The sequence below is a fragment of the Amborella trichopoda genome, chromosome 13 (genome assembly GCF_054954075.1).
Source record: "Amborella trichopoda isolate Santa Cruz 75 chromosome 13, AtrichopodaSantaCruz75HAP2 v2.0, whole genome shotgun sequence".
In the NCBI taxonomy this organism is placed as follows: Eukaryota; Viridiplantae; Streptophyta; class Magnoliopsida; order Amborellales; family Amborellaceae; genus Amborella; species Amborella trichopoda.
Window position 1 is genome coordinate 47,864,725 of NC_142348.1, and position 22,757 is coordinate 47,887,481.

The 22,757-nt window shown below is 33.1% G+C and overlaps 1 protein-coding gene across 1 annotated transcript; it reads left to right on the forward strand.

Moving 5' to 3' along the window:
* The first annotated feature begins 17,089 nt into the window (after positions 1 to 17,089).
* LOC18446771 (uncharacterized) lies at positions 17,090 to 20,868 on the forward strand. Its single transcript, XM_006856875.4, has 3 exons — positions 17,090 to 17,620; positions 18,008 to 18,335; positions 20,461 to 20,868. The coding sequence occupies exons 1-2, from the start codon at positions 17,391 to 17,393 to the stop codon at positions 18,165 to 18,167; spliced, it is 390 nt and encodes a 129-aa protein (XP_006856937.3). The 5' UTR covers positions 17,090 to 17,390; the 3' UTR covers positions 18,168 to 18,335; positions 20,461 to 20,868.
* Positions 20,869 to 22,757: the final 1,889 nt, after the last annotated feature.

Here is a 22,757-nt window from a genome sequence, read left to right on the forward strand (position 1 = left end):
CTCCATATCTAGTTAACACGTTGTTGTTTTCAATCCTGTTGAAACCACCTACTTATATCTTAAAAAAAAGCTATCTCCCTAATCTACATGAAAAAATAGTAGGGGCCCATCTTTCCCATTGATTTAAAGCCAAAAAAAATATTTTCAAATATTTCTTTTAAATTGGTAGATAGGATTATTTCAATCATAATGTCAGAAGTTAGCCTCTGAGCATCTGATCTTTGATCCTATGGGTTATAGTGTACCTGATTTTTATTTTTATTTTATACATTACTTTGACATGATATTTGGGTTTGGCCACGTTTCACAGTGCTAATAAAATAAGAAAAAAACAAAAAAACAAAAAAAAAACATATGCTAGCTAATTATCGAAATTTCCCTATTCCAACTATTTTGGTCATTATGTTTTATCAAAAATATTTTTCTTAATGAGGCACTATAAAAAGTGGGCATGCCCCAAATTTAATTTTAAAATGATTTATATAAAAAACATAAAAAAATGAAATAGTTTCATGTGTGTAAATACTTAATAACTCTTGAAATTGGACGATATATGCGGAGATGGTATAGCATCCACATGTTATGGACGCTTGAAGGGTGCACAAGCACCCTTTCAATCCTTCATATTGAACCCGATATCATCCAATAGCCCAAAATTAGTTTCACATTTTATTTTTTATTTTTGATTAAAAATGATATTTATCTATTATTTAGGTATCACTGTATTTCTGTATGGAGCACCTAATAAAAAAAAACAAAAATTTGACCAAAATACACTCTAAAATGATTCAATGTTATTTTAAAAACTTACTAAATTGAACTACATCTATAACCAAAATAAAAATGAACAATAAAATATGAAAATTTTGTGGCCATTGGATGTGGCCATGTTTAATCTAAACCATTAAAAGGGTGCTTGTGCACCCTTCCAGGGGAGGCTTTCTTGTGTGCGTATATAATGTATTACAAGATGCACTACTACTGGTATTTTCACACTATTTTCTCATCCATGCTCATGGAGATTAATATAATGATTTTCTAGTATGAAAACAAACTGAATTATTTGAATAAGTTTTCCTTATAAATGAAGATGGAGGTCGCAGTCTTTTGTTGGCGTTGGTGCATAACACCATGTGGGACCCATGCATTCCTTGGAACAAGATTTGTTGAAACTTGAAATCGATACCAACAAGGAGCGAACCTCTTCTTATCAATTAGTTATTTGCACTGATATCAATCGAGAGAGTATCCATACCTGTTCTTTTCCATATAGACAAATAGGAGTACATCCATGTTCGGTAAGAGATGAGTTTATGGTCCCTCGCTATTGGGAAATGTGGTCCTGCCCTATATGGTGGTTACCAATTGATATAGCATTATGATATACGGTTCGAATAACAACTATCTGCCCATTGAAAACAAAATATGGTTGTTGGCCAATAGCCCGGAATAGAGTGACAATTATTGCTTTCCTTTTTGAGGTTAATTTATGACATCTACTACTTTTTTTGTTGGGTTTGTTGTGCAAAATTTATTAAAAAAATGAATGATGGGGTCCACAATTTTCCATTATTGAGATGGAGGATCCCCAATAATTTGTCTTGCCACACCAATCAAAGTCTATATAAATCCAAAGTTGGCATCTAATTGAATCACAATTCCCTATTTGTTACCTTTATTATTTTACATTTTTTGAGGTTCAAAGTTGGCATTTAAATGAAATCACAATCCCTTATGTGTTAGTTTTATCTTTTGATGGGATGCTACAGCGTCCACAAGCATCCTTCAGTTTAGGACGCGGTTAGCACGCGTCCAGTCCGAATACGGTAGAAATGCGGATTTGGCAAAATATGTATATATATATATATATATAATTTGATCCTAAGTTTTAGAGAATATATAATTTTTAACAGATCATGAATATGAAAAGATAAAATAATTAAAAATTAGAAATAATAATTATATTAAAATAATATTTAGACCGTTTGTTACAATTGTTTTGAGATGGAACACCTATTTGCATCCATCTTAAAGATAGATGCTTTACATCTGTGGACCGTAAATTGTAGAAATGCGGTCTAGCGTGCATGAAACAATTGTTCTTGAGTTTATATTGAAACCCTAGTGTCATCCAACGGCCACTTTTAGTTTTTTATTTTATTAAAAAATTATCAGAGTAAGACGATTGTTAAAAAATAAAAATAGTTATGTTGTGGACCTTGGATATTGCATTGTACAAACCAAGCCATTGGCCACTCCCCACGTGATATGGACAAGATAAACTCCCTATTTTCATTTCGCCTTTGCATGTCTTTATCCTTTTCTGCACTATTGGTGCACCCATGCACGAATTATTTCACCAAAATTTTGGGGAAATTTCAGCAATGGATAGAATTGTCGAGGGAACAATGCAAGCATTGTACTAGGGGACGACACTATATTTACTCTTCCATGCAAAAGGACTATTTGGTTGGATTTTCTTATTTGAAAGTACAATCAAAGCATAGAGAGTGAGTGGCGAATACGGATGAACATAATTCTCAACCAGCTTTTCTTTTAGTCTGACCTAATTCTTCTTTGCAATATTGGTCTTAGTTTGGAGCATTGGTTCAGAAAGCGATCCGCCTAGGTCCTAGGCAGGCTAGAGGGGCTGGGCCCATCTCCCAGGTGTGAGTGGACCAACTAGGTGGGCTGTTCGTAGGCACCCGCCTAGTACCCTGGCTAGACCGCTGCCCAGGGGACTGTGTTTTCCTAAGTACAAAAATACTCACCACCCAACATGGTGTTTTTGGATATTTATGGTGTTTTTTTATTTGGATTATAAACAATACATGAATATGCATTTTTTATATAAAATCTAAATGTAAAACATGATTAATGGACACCCCTTGCCACCTATTGAACCTAAGAGGCCCTCTGGATGGCTACCTAAGCGTCCTCCTAGGCACTGGATGGCCTATACCCTTGGGCTACCTAGGCACTGCCCAACATTTTTTACAACACTAGTTTAGAGAGAGAAAATTTGTTATTGATTGAATCTTTCCCTTACTTCCATTATATTTTTGGGATATGCAGATGTGAGGAGAGTATTTTGCTTTTTTTTTTGTTTTTCAGAATATGTTGATGAATATATTCTCAAGTGAATATAGGTTTCTAGGGGACTGCTTTTTTAAAGAACACTTCGTTGTTCTTGAAGAAATTTTAGTTTATAAAGAATCTTGAAGTAATGCTACCTTACATAAGCTTGTCCCAAAACTAGTATTCAAAGATATCAAATCTATGAAGATAAAAAAAGTTAAAAAAAAAAAAAGTTGAAAAATGAAGTAGATAACAAAGGGTAATTTATACATATATCTGTTATTTTAAGCATTATTACAATTTTACCTCAAATCCTCACTTATTACATTCCATATTTTGGATATTACCTGTATAACCATTGTTAGGATCCCCAATTTTTTGTTTTCAAAATTGCCCCATTTTTGGATATTTAGGATCTGAAATAAAAACAGAATTTGGATCAAGGTTCAAAAATTGCCTTATTTTTGGATCTTTAAAATCCAAAAAAAAATCGGACTATCAAAGTCCAAAATTTCCCTATTTTTAGATCATTAGTAATCGAAATGAAAAACATTTCAGACACCAAATTTTATTTTGTAATTTTCGGATTTTGATTCAATCATACTTAGTTCAAGCAAAAATATATTTTGGATTTTGAAAATCCGAAAAGGGCAATTTGGTCATTTTTAATATGATGACAAAATATTTTTATAACGAATATAAAATGGGTATAGAAGTAATAATGAAAATTTTAGATGAAAATGTAATAATGCTTAAAATAATAGATATATGTATAATTTCCCTTAAAAAAATGATGAAGTTTCTTATATAAATTCAGGTAAAGCACACTCGATCTATTGAAAGCCTTTTAGAAAACTGATCTATCAAACAATTTTCAAAGATTTTCTAAATAATTATATTTTAATCAAAGACTTTGCTAACTACGGTGCACATAACGCGTTCATACTCTCTCTAGAAACTGATTATGCATTCATAGTCTCTTTCTCTAATCCGGCCACACATTAGAACGTATAATAATATATCGGCAAGGCAAAGCATCGATAATAAATCGGTTTTGTTTCCCAAGGTCGGTGGAAAAATCGCGTAAAAAATACGGATTGTTTGTGAATAATTAGGATTTGTTTAAGAAAATCAAAAGTGAAAAAATCGGATATGTAAAGTTGTCATAATATAGGACTATTATTTGCAGCTATTACATCGATATATTAAAGCCGCTGAATAATAATTTTATGACCTTACTTAGTGTCGTTAGAGTGATACTTGAGAATTTATTGTCTAAACTTTCAATAAGTCCAATAACAGTTCTTATTCTGTTGTCACAATACAAAACATACCACAAATTTATTTGGAGCATAAAGTATGAAATATAAATAATATTAACACAAGAACTAATAACAATAACTGTAAACTAAGATGTAGAATTATTGTTTGAAATAGAATTGCAAATAACTAAAGAAAAATACAAACTCAAATCCGTAAAATAGAAGTCCATCCAAAATGCTATGTTGTATACACCAATGAAATAAAAAAAATTAAAATTAATCAAACTTCTTTATATATAAAAAAAGCAACAAAATGTTTAAGCAAATTCGAATCTCACGCTGAATACTTAGCTGCTTAAATCTTTAGTATACAAAATCTTTAAGTAATTTCGAATCTCACACAAAATACACTTTAAAAGGATGCATTAGGTTTATAGGGAAAAAAATAAAAAAAATAAAAAAATAAATTATTGGGTTAGTCTTCTAACTCTGCCTATTGTTTTCAGATATACGATTGTTCTAATATCTTATTTTTTTGGGGAATATATTGTTTGTAACTTTTTGTGAATTTTTTTAAGAGAAATTATTGGTGAAATGTTTTATGAAATTTTACTTTGAATCAAGATTCTTAATTTACTCCTACTATTAATTTGTTTATATTTAAATAAAAATTCAATAATATTAATTTAATAAAGAAATAAAGTTATAGGAAAGTTTTTTGAAAATTAAAAAAAAATATTTAGTGTTTTTGAGAAGTTTTTTTTTTGAAAAAAGATATAATTTGGTTTACATCGGTTCCATGAAAAAAATGCAATTTTTTTGAAGATCTTTCGAGAAAGTTAAAATTCTAAACATATTACAAAAATTCAATTTTTTTTAAAAAAAATCATCTTTTAAACGGAGACTTGCTGGCATTAGACAATATTCTCCTCCCCTTTGTACGTACCAACACTGTCTCCTTTATGAAAGAAGTCCCCAACTCTCAAATCACACACATTTTTATTTTATTTTTCTAATCATGGAGCTGTAGTTCCTTCGGCATCGGTTCACTCCAAACATATAAAAGCGATTCACACCAAAGAACGATTTACGTGTCGATCTTAAAATTTTAGATAAAATACAAAATGGTCCACTTATATAAGAAAATTATAAAGAAGATCAATCAACTTTTATTTTATTTTTTTCAAAATTATGCCTTGGTCAACTTAAATTTTGATTTCTTTTCTTTTTTAGTTTTTTGGTTAGTAGGGCAGTGCCTTAAATCTTGAGGCACTACCCTACTAACGAAAAAAATCAAATTTCGAATTGACTAAGGGACATTTAAAAAAAGATGGGTTGACCGGCATTCCTTGTAATTTCTGCGTATGTAAATCACTCAACATATAATATATTTTTCCTCTCTCCTATGTTGCTACAACATCTTTCCAAATGTCTCCCTCCAGCTACTGCCACACAAATATATTTATCAACAAACTCCATAAGGGTTGTGAACGGTTTGGACCCGAACCAAAAATCTACCTATGGGACCTAGACCCAGACACGGACGGGCCTAAATTAATTTGGGAGGACCTGGACCCAACTTCGGTAGTTGTTTCAGGTCGGATTGACCTGACTCAACCTGACCTGATTTGTATCATAACATTAAAAAAACAATAGTTTATTGCTCTGAAATCATAAAAGAAGTTTTTAACAAGAAATACCACTTTTATTAGAATAATCAATTGGTTATGCAGCATATAACCATTAATGAATGATGAATCAAACTGAAACAAAAACAATCCAATCCGAACCCTGCTACATTCTGCAAAAAGAAAAATTACATAGCAATAATAACCTACTACATACTACAAAAAACAAAAGTTACATCTACCATATAGGAAACCCCATCCCAACCTCACCCTTCTTCAATTAGAAGATCCAATGGGTATACACCCGCTTTTGCAAATTGATCAACCATCATATTCTTGTCCCTGTAAACATGGACAAATTTAAAATTTCTTCCTTCACACAAATCTAACACCTCCTGCAATAACATCCTCAAATGCCATGGAGCTGCCCACACCTTTTGACACGACTTTACCACATTCATGAAATCTCCTTTGCAAAAAATATCTGTATTTTTGGGCTTTAAGTTCCCATAGAAGATGGATTACAAAACCCACAAACAAGAGACTTATTTTTATAGGGTTACAAGAATAGTATAAAACTAACATACAGACTGTTCAAGCTATTTACAAAGTCACTAAAAACACATACAACAATACATGTCTACACAGAAAAAATATGTCAGATTGTGCATGTCAAAAGAAGCTGGTCAAATACAATTTTCACATCCTTTCACCACAATCCCATTACCTAGCCATACCGTTTTAGGCCCTGCAACACAGACCTGCTTCATTTGTCGTCTTAAACCCTATAAGCCCAAAATATTTTATTAACATCCAACTCATATGATCTCTAATAACACCTCCGATCTCTACCCTCGTTGGATTTGCATCAAACTGCCATCAATATTAAGTTTGATGTCACCTTCACTGGGTGCCTCCCTCTGCGACACCTTCTTAAATGTCTGTGGCTTTGTATGATATACCTCCTTTACATTGCCCATTGAGTCCACCCCCCACACACCCCATAAAGCTTTTTTGACATTAGCCCATTCAGCAACTACAAATCTTATCTTTCACACACCTCTTCAACATCTTTCACTTCATTCTCATGACATCGTTTATTATTTTTTCCCATATTTCCCATACTACAACCCATTTCATAATCTTCCATAACATTTTACCTAACACCCCTACTCCTTTCTCATCCCACTCAGTAAATCTCTTCCCACTCAGTAAATTTCTTCGACATCTACAAGAATAGGTATATTGATATCCAAGCACCCCAGAACCTGGCACCACGCCCTTCTAGTAAAAGCACACTAAAATTATAAAGGAATTACCTAAAAACCGTGATAATTACATGGAATTCACGTAAAATGAATACAATTTTCCCATGTCAACTATCAAAAAGAATTTATGCGACAGACACATCAAAGAACCAGGATTTGTGAGGGTTAGGGTTTAGGTGGAAGGCTCGAAGCAAGAGAGGAAGCTTAGGAAGTTCGAATGGCTTTTGTAAAGGATTAGGTTTTCTTTAAGTTTATTTGGGCATTTTGCTTTTAGGTAAATATTATAGAATTTTGTTAGGTTACTCATACATATGAGTATTATCGTAATGTACTTATTTGTTTTTGGATAGTCATATATTTTTGGTTTGTAATCCAAATTTTTTTAGATAAGGCACTTTTCGTAATTAGAAGGGATAGGATATATTTTTTTAAAAAAAAGTAGTGCCATTTATTAGTTGTAAAGAAACAATCATTTCTATATATGGGTGATGTCATCCTCCATAAAATGTAATAAATGTTATTCTTTCTATCAAGAATTTTAATTTTACCCATATTTAATTACTCAAAATATCCCTAAAAAGAAATTTTATTATATAGTAGAGTAAGGGTATTGAGCAGGGTTTGAAAACTCAACGAGTCGAACCGGACTCACCCGGTTCGACTCAGGAATCGGCAGACCCCGTGCTGGTTCCATTACAATACTGCGAATCGCCCGTGTCTAGAGAGAACTGGGCGATTCCCAATAGTGAATCGCCGAGTCTCAACAGTGACTCGTCCAAGAACACGGGCTATACAGTGTTCTTCACGATTTTCACGGTTTTTTGTTATTTTCTTATCATTTTCATCTTTTTCAGCTTTATAATCGAATCTTGCAGGCTTCAGTCAATAAAAGGTAGTAAAAATCAACCATTTTCATCAAAAAAATTTGGATCTGTGAAGAACCCTAATAACGTTTGAGGGTTCTGCCATTTCTTTGATTTCAAGCAAAAGAGGGCATCATTTTTTGTAAAATCTGAGGGTTATTGATCGTAAGAGTGTTGTTCAGAAATTTTTGTTCATAATTTGTGAGTATTTTGAACGAATACATATCAAATTTGAATTTGAAGCCACGGGTGCACAAAAAACAGGTAAGAACGGCTTTTTTTTTTTTTTTTTCACCATTATATCGAATTCACTCAATATTTTACAAATATTATGTTAAATTTATAGGCTTTTGATCCGTTATAGTATTTTTTATCATCACATGTATTCAATTTGATTTTATTTATTTAATTTGAGCTTGATTTTTGAGAAAAAGAAACTGATGTCTATGAAGAAAAAATGGATTGCGGGTTTTTTTTTTTTTTCTCTATTCTATCAATTTCACTCAATATTTTACAAATAATGTGTTAAATTTATAGGATTTTGATTCGTTATAGTGTTGTTTATCATCACATGTATTCAATTTGATTTTATTTATTCAATTTGAGCTTGATTTTTGAGAAAAAAAGACTGATGTCTGTGAAGAAAAAATGGACTGCGGTTTTTTTTTGGTTCCGCCATTCTATCAATTTTACTCAATATTTTACAAATAATATGTTAAATTTATAGGGTTTTGATTCGTTATAGTGTTGTTTATCATCACATGTATTCAATTTGATCTAATTTATTAAATTTGAGATTGATTTTTGAGATTGAATGACTAATGTCTGTGAAGAACTGCGTTTTTTTTTTTCCCCTCAATTCAATCGATTTTATTTAGTATTTTGATAATAATGTGTTAATATTATAGGGCTTTGATTCCTTATAGTGTTGTTTATCAAAACATGTATTCAATTTGATGTAATTTATTCAATGTGAGGAGGATTTTTGAGTTGGAATGACTGATGTTAGGTGGGTCCGTGAAGAACTGCATTCCTTTTTTTTTCTTAATTCATGATCAATTTTTTTGAAAAATCGTGATTTTTCAAAAAATTGTGACCACTTTTTTATTATCATGAGGAATTAAAATTTTTAGTGTTAAATTTTTAGTTCAAAAAATTGCATGTTGATAGATTATTTATGCAAAAAAATACATGTTATTATATTTTTAATGCAAAACTGTATTTTTTAATTTGTTGTTAATACAAAAAATACATTAACAAATACATGCTATTAAACTGTATTATATTTTTAATGCAGTTTTGCTTTAAAAATGTATTTTAAATTTTTAAAATTTTAAATGCAAAAATTACATGTTGTTAAACTGTATTATCATGAGGAATTAAAGTGAATATCATTATAAAAAATTGTGGCATGTATGATAATTATAATATCTTGCATTTTTCAATTTTATTATTAAATTTTTAATGCAAAAAATGTATGTTCTTGATAATTTAGTTGTAGCCATGTTAGGAGCTTGCATTTTTTAATATATTATCTTGCATATTTGTAATTGAGATGTACGACTATTTGTGATCATTTCAATTGAGTTGGGATTGTGCCCATTATATCATTGTAAATTTTCTTTGTGGCATCTGAATGACTATATCATTGTAAATGTTTTTGTGTCAAATGTACGTGTAGAAGCATTATGGATGACTATATTATTGTAATTTTTTTCTTGATTCTAAGTGTGACTTATGCAAACTTTTTTTTAGCTATAATGTTTCATAATTTTTTATTTTCTCAGTAGGAACTAATTCATGTTTGTCGAAATGATGATTTGTGACAAGTCCATATGTATTGGCATTGTGAATTACTATACCATTGTAAATATAGTTTTTATTGATACTATATCAATGTAATTTTTTTGTTCTATATGTAGTGGCTGATATAGGCTATTTTTATCTATAATGTTGAGTAAATAAATTATATTTCCCAGTAGGAACTAAAATATTTTTGTCAATAGAAATATTTTGTATTAACAACAAATATAACTTCATGAACTACCCCTACATATTATCACTACACATGGTGATTATTTTTCATGTTGAACTGTTAGGTTAATTTTTAGCCTTTTACATATTAAAACAGTTGAACCATGACAAGATCTGCGGAAGACACTACATGGCAACATGGGGTCAGACTTGATCCCAACAAAAAAAACAAAATTATTTGTAATTACTGCCAAAGAGTGATAAGTAGTGGGGTACATAGGTTCAAGCAACACTTGGCAGGGGTTAAGGGAGATGTTTTTGCGTGCAATAGTATCCAGATGGCGGCATTTCTCAAGGCTACCAAAGGTAAAAAAATTGCAAAGCAGATGATGGATGAGAAGATAGCTAGTTTATATACGCCATCAAGCGGAAGTGATCTAGAAGAGCAATATAATAATGACTTGGAGATGGCCACAAGAATGAGTTTACAGGAAACAAACCAGAGGGAACGCGGGTTTAAAATGCCTAGTGGTTATGACATGGGTATGCATGGAGGGCCTAGCTCAGACATGCATGGCAGGCCCAGCTCGAGTATATATGGCGGGCCCAGCTCAAATATGTTTAGAGGGGTTGGTGGCAATATGTATCAAGAGGAGTCAGATGTTGAAGAAATTGTTTCTAGCTTATCTAGGAGTGCCAGTATTGCAGGTCATGGTCGTATAGACCCATTTATCTCAAAGCCTAAGTCAGAACATATGACCCTCAAAGACATGGTGAAAAGGTACGAGAAACATGTTGGGCAGATATGTTGGTAAATGGTTCTACGATAAAGAGATCCGCTTTGATACAGCCAATAGTCCATATTTTCCACCTATGGTCAACGCATCCAGATAGCCGGGCCCGGGGTAAAAACCCCGACGGCATATGAGCTCAGTGGGCTAATATTGGATGAAGAGGTGGAGGAAGTTAGAAAGTGGATTGAAGAATATAAACAGAGTTGGCCAAGAACAGGCATTACTCTCATGAGTGATGGTTGGTTGAATAAAGTTAGCAAAAAGAAGTTTTTAAATTTCTTGGCCTATTCCCAAAAGGTACAGCTTTTTGTCTAGCAAAGACGTATCAGGGATGAAGAAGGATGTAAAGGTCTTGTACGACTATATGATTAGATAGTGGAGGAGGTGGGAAATAAGCATGTAGTTCAGTTTATTACGGACAATGCGCGTGCATGTATTTCTACGGGTAGCAAGTTGATGGTGAAGAGGAAGCATCTAGTATGGACCCCGTGTGCTGCACACAACATCGATCTTATGTTGGACGAAATCGGTGAGATTAAAATTGTGAAGGAGCTCTACAGGAAGTGAGGTTGGTGTCAAGATTTATATATAACCATTCTAAAATTTTATTTTGTTCAGAGAACAATCTAAGAAAACAGAGATAATCAGGCCTACCATAACCAGCTTTGCGACATATTACTTAACTATGGACTCCATTATGGAATCTGAAGGTCCATTAAAGAGATTGTTTACCAGTGAAGAGTGGTTAAATGATCACCTCTCGAAGTCCAGTATCGGGCTAAAAGTGGACGACATAGTCTCAAATAGGAGGTTCTGGTCTCGATGTTCCAGTATCATAGAGGTCATTGCCCCTTTGGTCACGGTATTAAGAATGGTGGATGCTGACAAGAAAGCTACCGTGAGCATCCTTTATAAAGGTATCGAGAGGGCCAAATCACTATCGGACAGAACTATAGTTTTGCTAATAAAGTGATCGAGATTATAGACAGAAGGTGGAACACCAAATTTGAATGTCCAATTCATTATGCAGGTAAATATATATTTATATCATTAGAATGTTTCATCCTAAATTATTTTTTTATAAAATTTTAAATGACATTTCTCTATCTATATATTTTCTAGGTTACTACTTCAGCCCAAAATTTTTCTATTTGACACCTGAACATCCCCACAAGATTATGGAAGGGGTCAGATATATTATTGCCAGGTTGGAGAGAAGCCATCGAAACCAGGTAGCGGCAATACAAGAGGTATTATTTAATATTTGGGTAAGAACTTAATTGAGTTGTTATATTTGTAAGAAATAATGCATTAAAATGAAATATTTTGTTTTAGCTTGCTATGTATAGAGATGCTATAGGATCCTTCGGAACTAGACTTGCCAAGAATTCTCAAACTAAGATGGATCTAGGTTATCGCCTAACTAATATTTTGTTCATTCATATATTTAATCTTATGAATTGTTCTTGCCCTTACAATGCTTTTTGCATTTTAATCCAGTTGAATGGTGGGAGATATACACCTAAAGAGGATAGCAATCAAGGTGCTCTCCTAAACATGTTCTTCTATTGGCTGTGAGCGAAACTGGAGTACGATCCAATAGTTGCACACTACTAGGAGGAATTGACTCGTTTCGGAGAACCTTCATAAACTAGTCTACGTTCATTAAACCTTCGAGAGCGACAAATAAGAAGGAAGCTTGAAGACTATGGGCCGATAGACTTGGACACCATATTTGTCACAAACACTGCAAAACAATGGGTAGTAGAAGAAGAGGAGCCAGTGTTGCACAAGAGAGCATTCCTTGAGGCTATCGGTGAGGAAGATCTTGAAGTAGGTGATGAACAGCATGAAAGAGGAAGCAGCCTGCCAACATATTCACAGTTCGTCGGAGATGTCGGTAATATTACACCTAATGGGGGAGAGTGGGAAGGGGGTCTAAGGGAAAATAAGAGAGATAATGATTTTGAGGCCACCCAATCCCAGCTAAATTATTCACATATCGAGTCCCAACAACAAGAGGGTAGGGATGAGCACGATAGTGTAGGTGAGCATGAAAGATGGACAAGCTTTGGAGATTTGGATTAGGACCACAACAAAACACTAACACTCAGGGATTTAGGTATAGTCAAGTGCCCACTAATTTGGATGATTCATTTTTAAAACGAGTCAATGAATTGTAACGCGAATTCAATCAATGGCACCAGCGTGACCAAGATAAAGAACGACGTCGTCTGTCATTTTATTGTTAGATCGTATGTTATGAATTGTATGCTTTATTGTAGTCCATGTATGATGATATACGTAATCCATGATAATTCTATGTTTATCCTTTTGTGTGATGTAAATTAAATTGTAAATAGTAGTTCATGCAGGGAAAGAACATATTAATATTCGTATATTCATGCATAGAAATGAAAATTCTTAATGGAGTACCCTCATTTCTTATTGAATTCCTAAAAAATAACATTTATAATGAATTTTAATAATTTTTTTGGATTTTTTTTAAGGTTTAATCCGACCGATTCAGCTGATTCCCGATCCGGATCGCCGATTCATCGATCCGGATGGGTTTTTGAGATGTCCGATTCGGGTCACCGATCCGTTTTTTAAACCACTGGTATTGAGTATCTAAATTGTTGAGTAAATTAAGTAAAGAAAAAGTTCATATAAGTGTGAGGCTCTAAACAGTCAAATTAGGATGCATATAAATTTTTTTACTAAAAGAGGTTGTTTTAATGCCTAAAAATCCTCAAATTGATCATCTTGACCTCAAGATGCATGGACATGAGAAAAAATGGATTTCATGTTTTGGAATAGTGCATCTTGTAATGCATTTTTGGACTATCAATTTTCAAGATTTTCAAGTTTTCATAGATTTGCTTGATCTACACTTTTTTTGAAGTTTTAAATTTTTTAATTAGAGATTAAAATAAAATTTGAGGTTATTGAAACCACATTTCTCAACACTATTTGAGGGTACTCTTTACTTTGATTGATTAGAACCTTGGCCTTGTACAAATCGATACCCTTCATATAAGTTTCTTACTAGATATTGTATTAGTTTAATTAAGACTTTGGTCAATTAAGTTTTATTAGATATTTAATAAATAATTAGTAAGAACCGACCCAAATGTTACTCATGTCCAACCTATTGGCCTGGACCCAACCCACCAATTCAAACACCTAGACCTGGAACCTGCGGGGTCCATCCGACCCAATTGCCGGTTCTCTCGCTCTCTGACATTACAATATAAATTATTTAGGCCTTTTGGACCCAGACCAACAAGGCCCAACAAGGCCCACATCAAATATCTCTGTCTCCCTTGCCTAAAAAGCACGTGCAAAATGACGTTCATGTATAGTTCCAATTGAATTAACTGCCGATTTCCTGATTAGTTAATTATACACTAAAATATTGGAGCATAATTGAAGGCATATGCCATCAATATTGTTTAGGGAAAAGCATATCATAACTGGCATGTGCCGTGGTATATGACCGTCACGACGTTCACCGTCCGTTCTCAAGTACAGATGGTGGAGATCAACCATTAATTTAGGTTTATTTAATTTTACACATTTTTTAAAACTATAAGACAATTTATATTTTGTACAAGGAGGAGACAATTATTTTTAGCTATTGGATGTAATATTCAAAAGATTGAAGTGCGTCATAACATTCAAAAAATTTTATTTTTTGATATTGTGCCTAATCAATGACATATCGTTAACCATTAAATTTCACATTTTTCAAATGGTCAATAATGATTGTGTCCTCTTTATAGAGAGAAAAAAGAAAAAAAAGTCACAATTATATCCTCCTTAATACTATAAGACTATTTATGTTTTGTACAAGAAGGCTACATATGTTTTTAGCTATTGGATGTGATATTCAATAGATTGAAGTGTGTCACAACATTCGATAATTTTTATTTTTGACATTGTGCCCAATCAATGACACATCATCAACCATCCAACTTCACATCCATCAAATGGTCAATAATAATTATGTCCTCCTTATATATAAAAAAAAGGAAAAAAGTTATATAAAGTTGCAACCTTAAAATGTAGAATTACGGTGCACCTCAAAAATCCATCATAAAATATTATTTTGATGTTGGAAAACTCTTTAATTGATCATCTCAACATTGAGATGTATGAATAGGAAAATAAAAAAAGATTTTGAGTCTTAAAAATCATTTATCTTGCAACACTATATCTAGACCATCTATTTTCATGATTTTCAAATATTTATAAATCTACTTGATTTGAGCCATTTTTTGAGTTTAATATTATTTAATTAGAAATGAAAATAGATTCTCAAGCCATCTTAAAAATTTCTGATACCAAAATTATATATGTGATAAAATCTGAAGGTGCTCCTTAATTTGATTGTTTAAAGTTCGAACAATATACAAATTATACCCATAAAAAATATAAGGGAAAGTATAGGATGAGACCATTTTACCTTTGGTACAAGGTGGTCACATTAATCTTGACCATTGGATGTGATTTGGGTCGTTGCAATTATTCAAGCTCAAAATTCAAAAGAAATTTTGTCGAACTTTGTGACACATCCAAGCTATCAAATTTCATATCGAATGGTTGTAAGCAGTGTTTTAAAAATCGGCGAGTCGAACGGGACTCGGCTGATTCGACTCGAGAACCGGCACCGCCCGTGCCGGTTCCAGTACAAAATCGGGAACAGCCCGGTTCTACCCGATCCAGCCCGGTTCCCCACCGATACGCGTGGGACACACACGTGCACGTGTGCAATACGCACGTGCACGCACGTGTGAGGTTGCCCCAATATTTGTACACAAATGCTTTGATTCATATTACATAGGTATTTATATACCAAAGTTGAATACCCATCTTTCGATGTGGGATAATTTCCAAACATCATTAAATGAAACGGGAATGTAAATATATTCTATTAATCAAAAAGTTACAACCACATGTGATGAGGGGGTGTGGTGGTTAAGACCTTTGCTTCTTCATGTGATGTCTCAAGGTCGAGACCCCCTCTGAGCGTAAATAATATAAAAAGCATAAAAAAATGAAAAATAAAAAAGTTAATTTTTTGTATAGCAGTTAATTTTTGTTGTAAATAGTGGTATAATTAATTTTTTAAATAATATGAAAAGCATAAAAAAATAAAAAATAAAAATTTTATTCTATTTGAAATCTCTATCTTTCTACAAACAATCTCTTTTACTAAATTTATTATAGAAACCTAAAAAAATAAATTTTTGAAAAATTGAAGTGTTATTACCAAAATTTGTACGTATTTTATTAATTTTTATATTGATAACCAAATCTTTTATTTTATTTATTAATTTTTACATTATAAATATGTAATGTACTATTTTTCTTAAAGTTGTCAATAATATATTTTAAATTAGATAATATTATAAAATATTTTTAATTTGTTATTATTTGTCTAATAAAATAATTATAAAATATAAACTAATAATTATAATTTCATTATATAATATTATAATTAGTTAGGTTTTAATAATTTTGGATTATAGTTAGTTAGGCTGTAATAATTTAAATTTTTTTAGCGGATTAGGGTTTTTCGCCAAACCGAGATTTTAATAGCCATTCTTTTATTGATTAGTCTACTCTTTATAATAGTCCATGTATAATTATATATTTTATGTGATACAAATTTAATGGTTAACATAAGTTTATAGAGGGAAAAAACATATCCATATTCACTAATTGATGAAAATAATGAAAGTTAATAATGTAGTACCCTAATTTCTTATTGGATTCTTAAAAAACAATATTTATAATGAATTTTTATAATTTTTTTGGATTTTTTTGAAGCTTTAACTTGACAGATTCAGCTGATTCTAGATCCGGATAGCCGATTCACCTATCCGGATCGATTTTTAAAGTGCTCGATCCGAGTCACATGTCCACGTTTTAAACCATTGGTTGTAAGTAATTGCCACCAGTTTGTATGAAAGGTAAATGATCTCATTGTATACAATCCCAAAAAATAAATTGGCTCATTGTGTGGATTTGCTTATAATTTAGTCTTACTTTAGAAAATTTTATTGAGCTACAAAATAAGGAAAAAAAAAAAAATCACATGGTTGAATCTAAAAAATCACGCGCATATTCCATCTGTTTATCTTTGACCCTCACAAAGATGATAAAGACGCTGAGAACCTCCCCTGTTCTTCTGTAACTGATTCTAGCGCTCAAGGCACTGACAGTGGTAGCTGAGCGAGAGAGAGAGAGAGTATTTGTTCTTAGAGATAGAAAGAGAGTGGAATGGCCCCTTCCTTGCAAGCAGAGCATGTTCAGCCTGTCGATTCTAGGCCAAAGCTGGACAAAGTCGTTCATCTCAAAGAAACTCCCGTGATCGACTTCTGTCACCCATTCCCCGGAATCTGGCAATCTAGAAAGCCTTCTTTCTCAAGTGAGAAAAGCATGGAAAGAGTGGGATTTCTTTGTTATTGTTAACCATGGTTTACCTCCTGAGCTATATGAAAATGTGAAGAAAGTAATGACAAAGTTCTCAGCTTTGCCGTACGAGGAGAAGAAGAAAGCCGCCAGAGATGTAAAGAACCCTATGGGTTATCATGATAAGGACCACACAAAGAAAACCAGGGATTGCGTTGAGGTTTTTGAATATGTTGTGAAGGAGGGTAATCAAATTCCTGCGAATCTGGAGCGTGATTGCAAGGAAACTGTGGCCCTGAAGAGTCTGTGGCCTCAAAACCCCGAGGAGTTTCAGTAAGAATCTCTCTCTCTCTCTCTGCTCCTGAAGTTTAACACTCTAGCATTGTTCAAATTCTAACGAGTTCTAAAAACAGTGTCTCATTCGGGTGGCTGGTCCAGTTCAGAATTCTCAAGGGATTGTCCCATTATTTGGCCGATCCAGGTTTTAAAACACTGACTAAAAGTGGGGATGAAGTATTGATTGATTCAGGGCAAAAACTGGGGCAATCCCTTGAGAATTCAGGGCGATTCTCTTTCCTTTTCCATTTTGTGGTAACTAGAGTGTGGTGGAGTCACTGAATTCCCAGGGGATTTTTAGGATCCGTTGTTCGAAATCCAATCTTAGTCCTGGTTTAAGATTATGAAGCTTTTATCTAAACAACCTTCGTTTCTCTGTTGCAGGAAAGCATGCGAGGCCTACGGTCGAGAAACCACAAAACTGGCATTCAAAGTGAAGGAGATCAATGCTCTGGCTCTAGGATTGCCGGCCGATCGCTTCAACCTATACTTTGAGGAGACCATGACCATTGTTTGTTTAAACCACTACCTTCCTTGCCCCTAACCAGAGCTAGCCTTGGGTAAAGGCCCGCATGTTGATACCAGTGCTTTTAACCTACTCTCCACCGATGAGGTTAGCGGATTAGAAGTGAGGCGTAAATCCGAAGGCGAGTGGCTTAGGGTCAGCCCCACACCCAACTCCTTCATCTTTGTGTCAGGAGACGCCTTCCAGGTATAATGAAACACCCCAAGATTCTATTTTTCTTTCTATTTTCGCGTAGTTCAATGGCAGGGATAGAACTTGAGCCGTATCATTAACTGCTGATCTCTCACGCCCAAGCCCAACTCTTATCTTTGTTTTAATTACTAGGGTTAAGAATTCCAAAACCCAAATTTTGGACCCTATCTGGATCCGGATATGGATTCAATATTGGATCTAACGGGTCAGATTCAGATTCAAAATTTGGATCTGAATAGTATTTCGAAATCGGATTGGGGTACAGATGGATCTGATCTAGATTTAACCTAGTTATTTAATATTTTATATATATATATATATATATATATATATATATATATATATGGGAAAATTGTTTCATGCGGGCTAGACCACATAACTACATGTGCGATTCAAAAAGTGTAAAGCATCCGTCTTAAAGATGGATACAAAGTAGGTGTTCCATCTAAAAACAATGAAAACCATCGGTCCAAAGATATATATATATATATATATATATATATATATATATATATATAATTCTTAAAATTTACTTATTTTTTCATATTCATGATCTCCATCTTAGAGATTACATGTCCTTGAAAATTAAATCAAAAAATCCATCTCAAAAATAGATTTATTAATGGGCCCTCATTTCTATATATGCCGGCTTGGCAACATAGAAACCGGGTCTATATATATATATATATATATATATATATATATATATATATATGTGAGCAATGATCCAATGCAACGGTTATATCATAGTATAATGCATCAACACTTTTAGAAAACCATGTTTGTGGTATTTGTATGACCTCAAATTTTGTACACACACTCTCTTCATCTCAATAATCAATCCCCAAAAAAAACGTTCAATTTGAACCCTAGATATGGTTAAAATTGGTCCCCTCCAAAAACGAATCTAGATCATTCAAGATCTTTGCCTTTATAAACTCAAAATCATTTTTTTCTTTTTTAACATTGTTCATCTTATAATAATAAATCCATCCAAAAAACTTGGAAATGAAAAAGTCCTTCTAAGGCCTAGATCTAAGAATCTCACCAAAATGAACGGCCTATGTTAATTGGGCTAAAAAATTACTTTCTAGGTTGTTTTTTCATTTTTTTCAGTTTTGTAATTGTTCATTAGAATGAAAAGAGTATATATTTCAAAATTTGGATCAAACAAATGGCCATAAGATGGTTTTTTAAGGTTGTTGTATCATATTACTATACAACGGTTGCATGAAATCATGCTCTCAATATATATATATATATATATATATATATATATATATATATATATATATATATATATATATATATATATATATATATATATATATATATGTTATATAATTTTTTTTGTTATATATTCTTGTAAATCATTTTGTAGATATTACATAATTTTTTTGGATCCAATAGCATTTGGATCCAGATCTCACATGTACTATCCAAATCAGGATCTCAGTGGATTTGGACCCGATCCAACCCATTCTCAGCCCTATAATTCACCCACTTGTTTTTCCTAAACTTGGAGTTTATTTCATTCTTTTTCGGCAGGTTTGTGTTGTGGGAAAGAACTTTGTGAGGAAAGTCTATCTTGGATGATTGCTGCTTTCCCATGTTTATTTTCTGGGACAGCAGAGTTTCACATCGTTGCTGATAAAGCATTTTCCCATCTTCTGCTACTATTTGTAAGATAGATTTTGCAACTATTCTGTTCCTAAAAAAGCAGCTTCTCACTCGAATCGTCGATTACCAGCAAAAAATTAACCGTGTTTTGGGGGGCCTCATCCCAAAAGGCCTAGCGCTGCTAGGGGCTTCTCACTCCCAAAGGGTGTATGATGATTTCCCAGGTCGATGAGAATGCACGTTTCCGTTAAAATATTTTTCCAAGGTGTTGGGACCTTTCGGATAAACAAACGCAACCCTCAGAAAAAATGATTCTATGACCTCTGAGGTTTTCTTGCACAGTCTTCGTAGAACAAAACTCAAAAGTGCATTGATGGGTTCTCTGGCCTTTACATTAGGATCGGTGGTTACATGAGGATCGGTGGCTAAGCTGCTTGCCTATATATATATATATATATTCTTATGAGCAAATGGCTGTGGTGTGCGAAAATTTTTGCAGGTTTGGACAAATGACCAGTATAACGGCTTGTTGCATACGGTGCTGGTGAACTCCCAAAAGGAGAGGTTCTCCTTTATCACTTTGTTTACACCATCCTATCATGCAATTGTGGAGCCCCTTGAAGAATTGGTTCATGAGGAAGATCCCCCCAAGTATAGGCCATTCAAGTGGGGAGAGTATCTCATCACTATGAGTCTCAACAATTACATGAAGTTGGACAAGCATGTTCTGCAAATAAGTGACTAGAAGATTAGAGATTAGCCCACTTTCCCCTGTGAATCAATTACGAGTCTTTCTCCAGTGTCCGAATCTATCTCTAGTGTTCGAATCTATGTAGTATCGATTAATGATTTTTCCTATCGTACACGACTGCGGTCTTAAATAATATAATGGTCATTTCTATCTTCCTGTCTTATTTCGTTGTGTCGTTCGTCCTCTCTCTTTGTTTGGAAGAAGTTCATATAAAGCGTCAACTTTTTATATAGAAGTAATTGTTGTTCTAACACTGGAAAAGCTTTGTAATATATTATGGGAAATGACTTTATGAGACCCTCTCATACCCATGTGTGTTGGAACCTAAACGATTACCATTAAATTTGGTACAGATCTCTAAAAAAATCAAGTCCCACACCCATGTGATAACTTTTCTAGAGATCTGTATCAAATATCATGATGATCCTTTGGGGTCCTACAAACATAGGTGTGGGAGGTTCTCATAGGATCATTACTCATATATTACATAGACCATCCATTTTCAAGATTTTCAAGCATTTTTAGATTGACATGATCAACATTATTTTTGAAGCTTTTAAATTTAATAATTAAGTGTGGAAACAAATTTTTCCTTGCCATCATAAATTTTTTTTAGTGGAACTACATCTCCTAGCCGTTTTAGGAAGTACACTTTGCTTTAATTGGTTAGGGTGGGCGCGTATATATAATTGCACCATGCCACTAGGCTTCGTTGTAAGGGCAAGGATTCAACAACACATTATCAATATAGCTAAAGCTTAATAATTGGGAATTTGTCTAGAAAGAGACCATTTATCTTTTATACCAGGAGGTCACGAAAGAGACCATTTATCTTTTATACATGGAGGTTACAACACATTGTCAATGCTAACTAAAGGTTAGTATAATATTAAATGTAGGATAATAATACAAAAACTGCAATTGAATTTTCATGGATTCACATCTTCCAGACAATCCAAACAATGGACATGAATATTTCATGTTTCTTATCATGTGCTATCCAGACAACAGACATCCCTATCCCAAGGATAGACAAATTCTAGGCTCCAGGTACCCCAATGGTCCCTAAGGGTTTATATTTGTTGCTTCCAACTAAAACTTTTCCCTCGTATTTATTAGGAAAAAGATTATATAAGGTTGCAACCTTATATGTAGAACTACATATGTACCTCAAAAATCCATTGGAAAAGGTAGTTTTAATGTTGAAAAGCCCTTTGATTGATCATATTGACAGTAAGATGTATGATCATAAAAAATAAAAAGATTTTAAGTCTCAGAAATAGTGTATTTCACAACATATTATCTACACCGTCCATTTTCAATATTGTCATTTGTTTATAGATCTACTTAATTTTAACCATTTTTTAAATTTAAAACTTTATAAAGATATAAAAATAGATTTTGAAAAATCCTAAGAACATTTTACATCAAAATTATATACCATGATAAAATTTGAAGGTGCACTTTACCTCTACACCTACAGATGCATCCGTATGCTAACTGCACACTATTTATTATGCATGTATGGTACCCATTAGTACTGGTATATGTGCATTGTTTCCTTGTTTTTTATTTTTGTGAGCGTTAACTTATTTCTTTTTCATTCATAAAATGAAGCCTTACATTCATAGTTATCAAGACCGGATCAGATCATTGGTGTGACTTGTCACATTACCAACCAATGTCGTAGTCAGTCTGGGCCAAAGTAAAACCAATCAAACCTAATGCTTAACCGGTGTTGGGTGGTTAGATTAGCCAGTTTTAACAATTTCGACTAGCTAAAGGAAGTTGGGCAATTTTTTAATACATTTATATTTGTAAGCTATTTATATCAAAGTTTCTATCCTTTTTTTTTAAATTTGATCTAACAAGTTCAACAAGTGGTTGGACAAGCTTTGACGGGACCACAACCTTAATAGGTTCAATGTTGTACCAATCCTAATAGAATTGCTTACAACTAGACACATATCAAAATCTTTCAATTATGAGCAAATTACGTATGAACACTTTTAGGAGGGTCCATAATCAAATGGGAGGTGTTACAA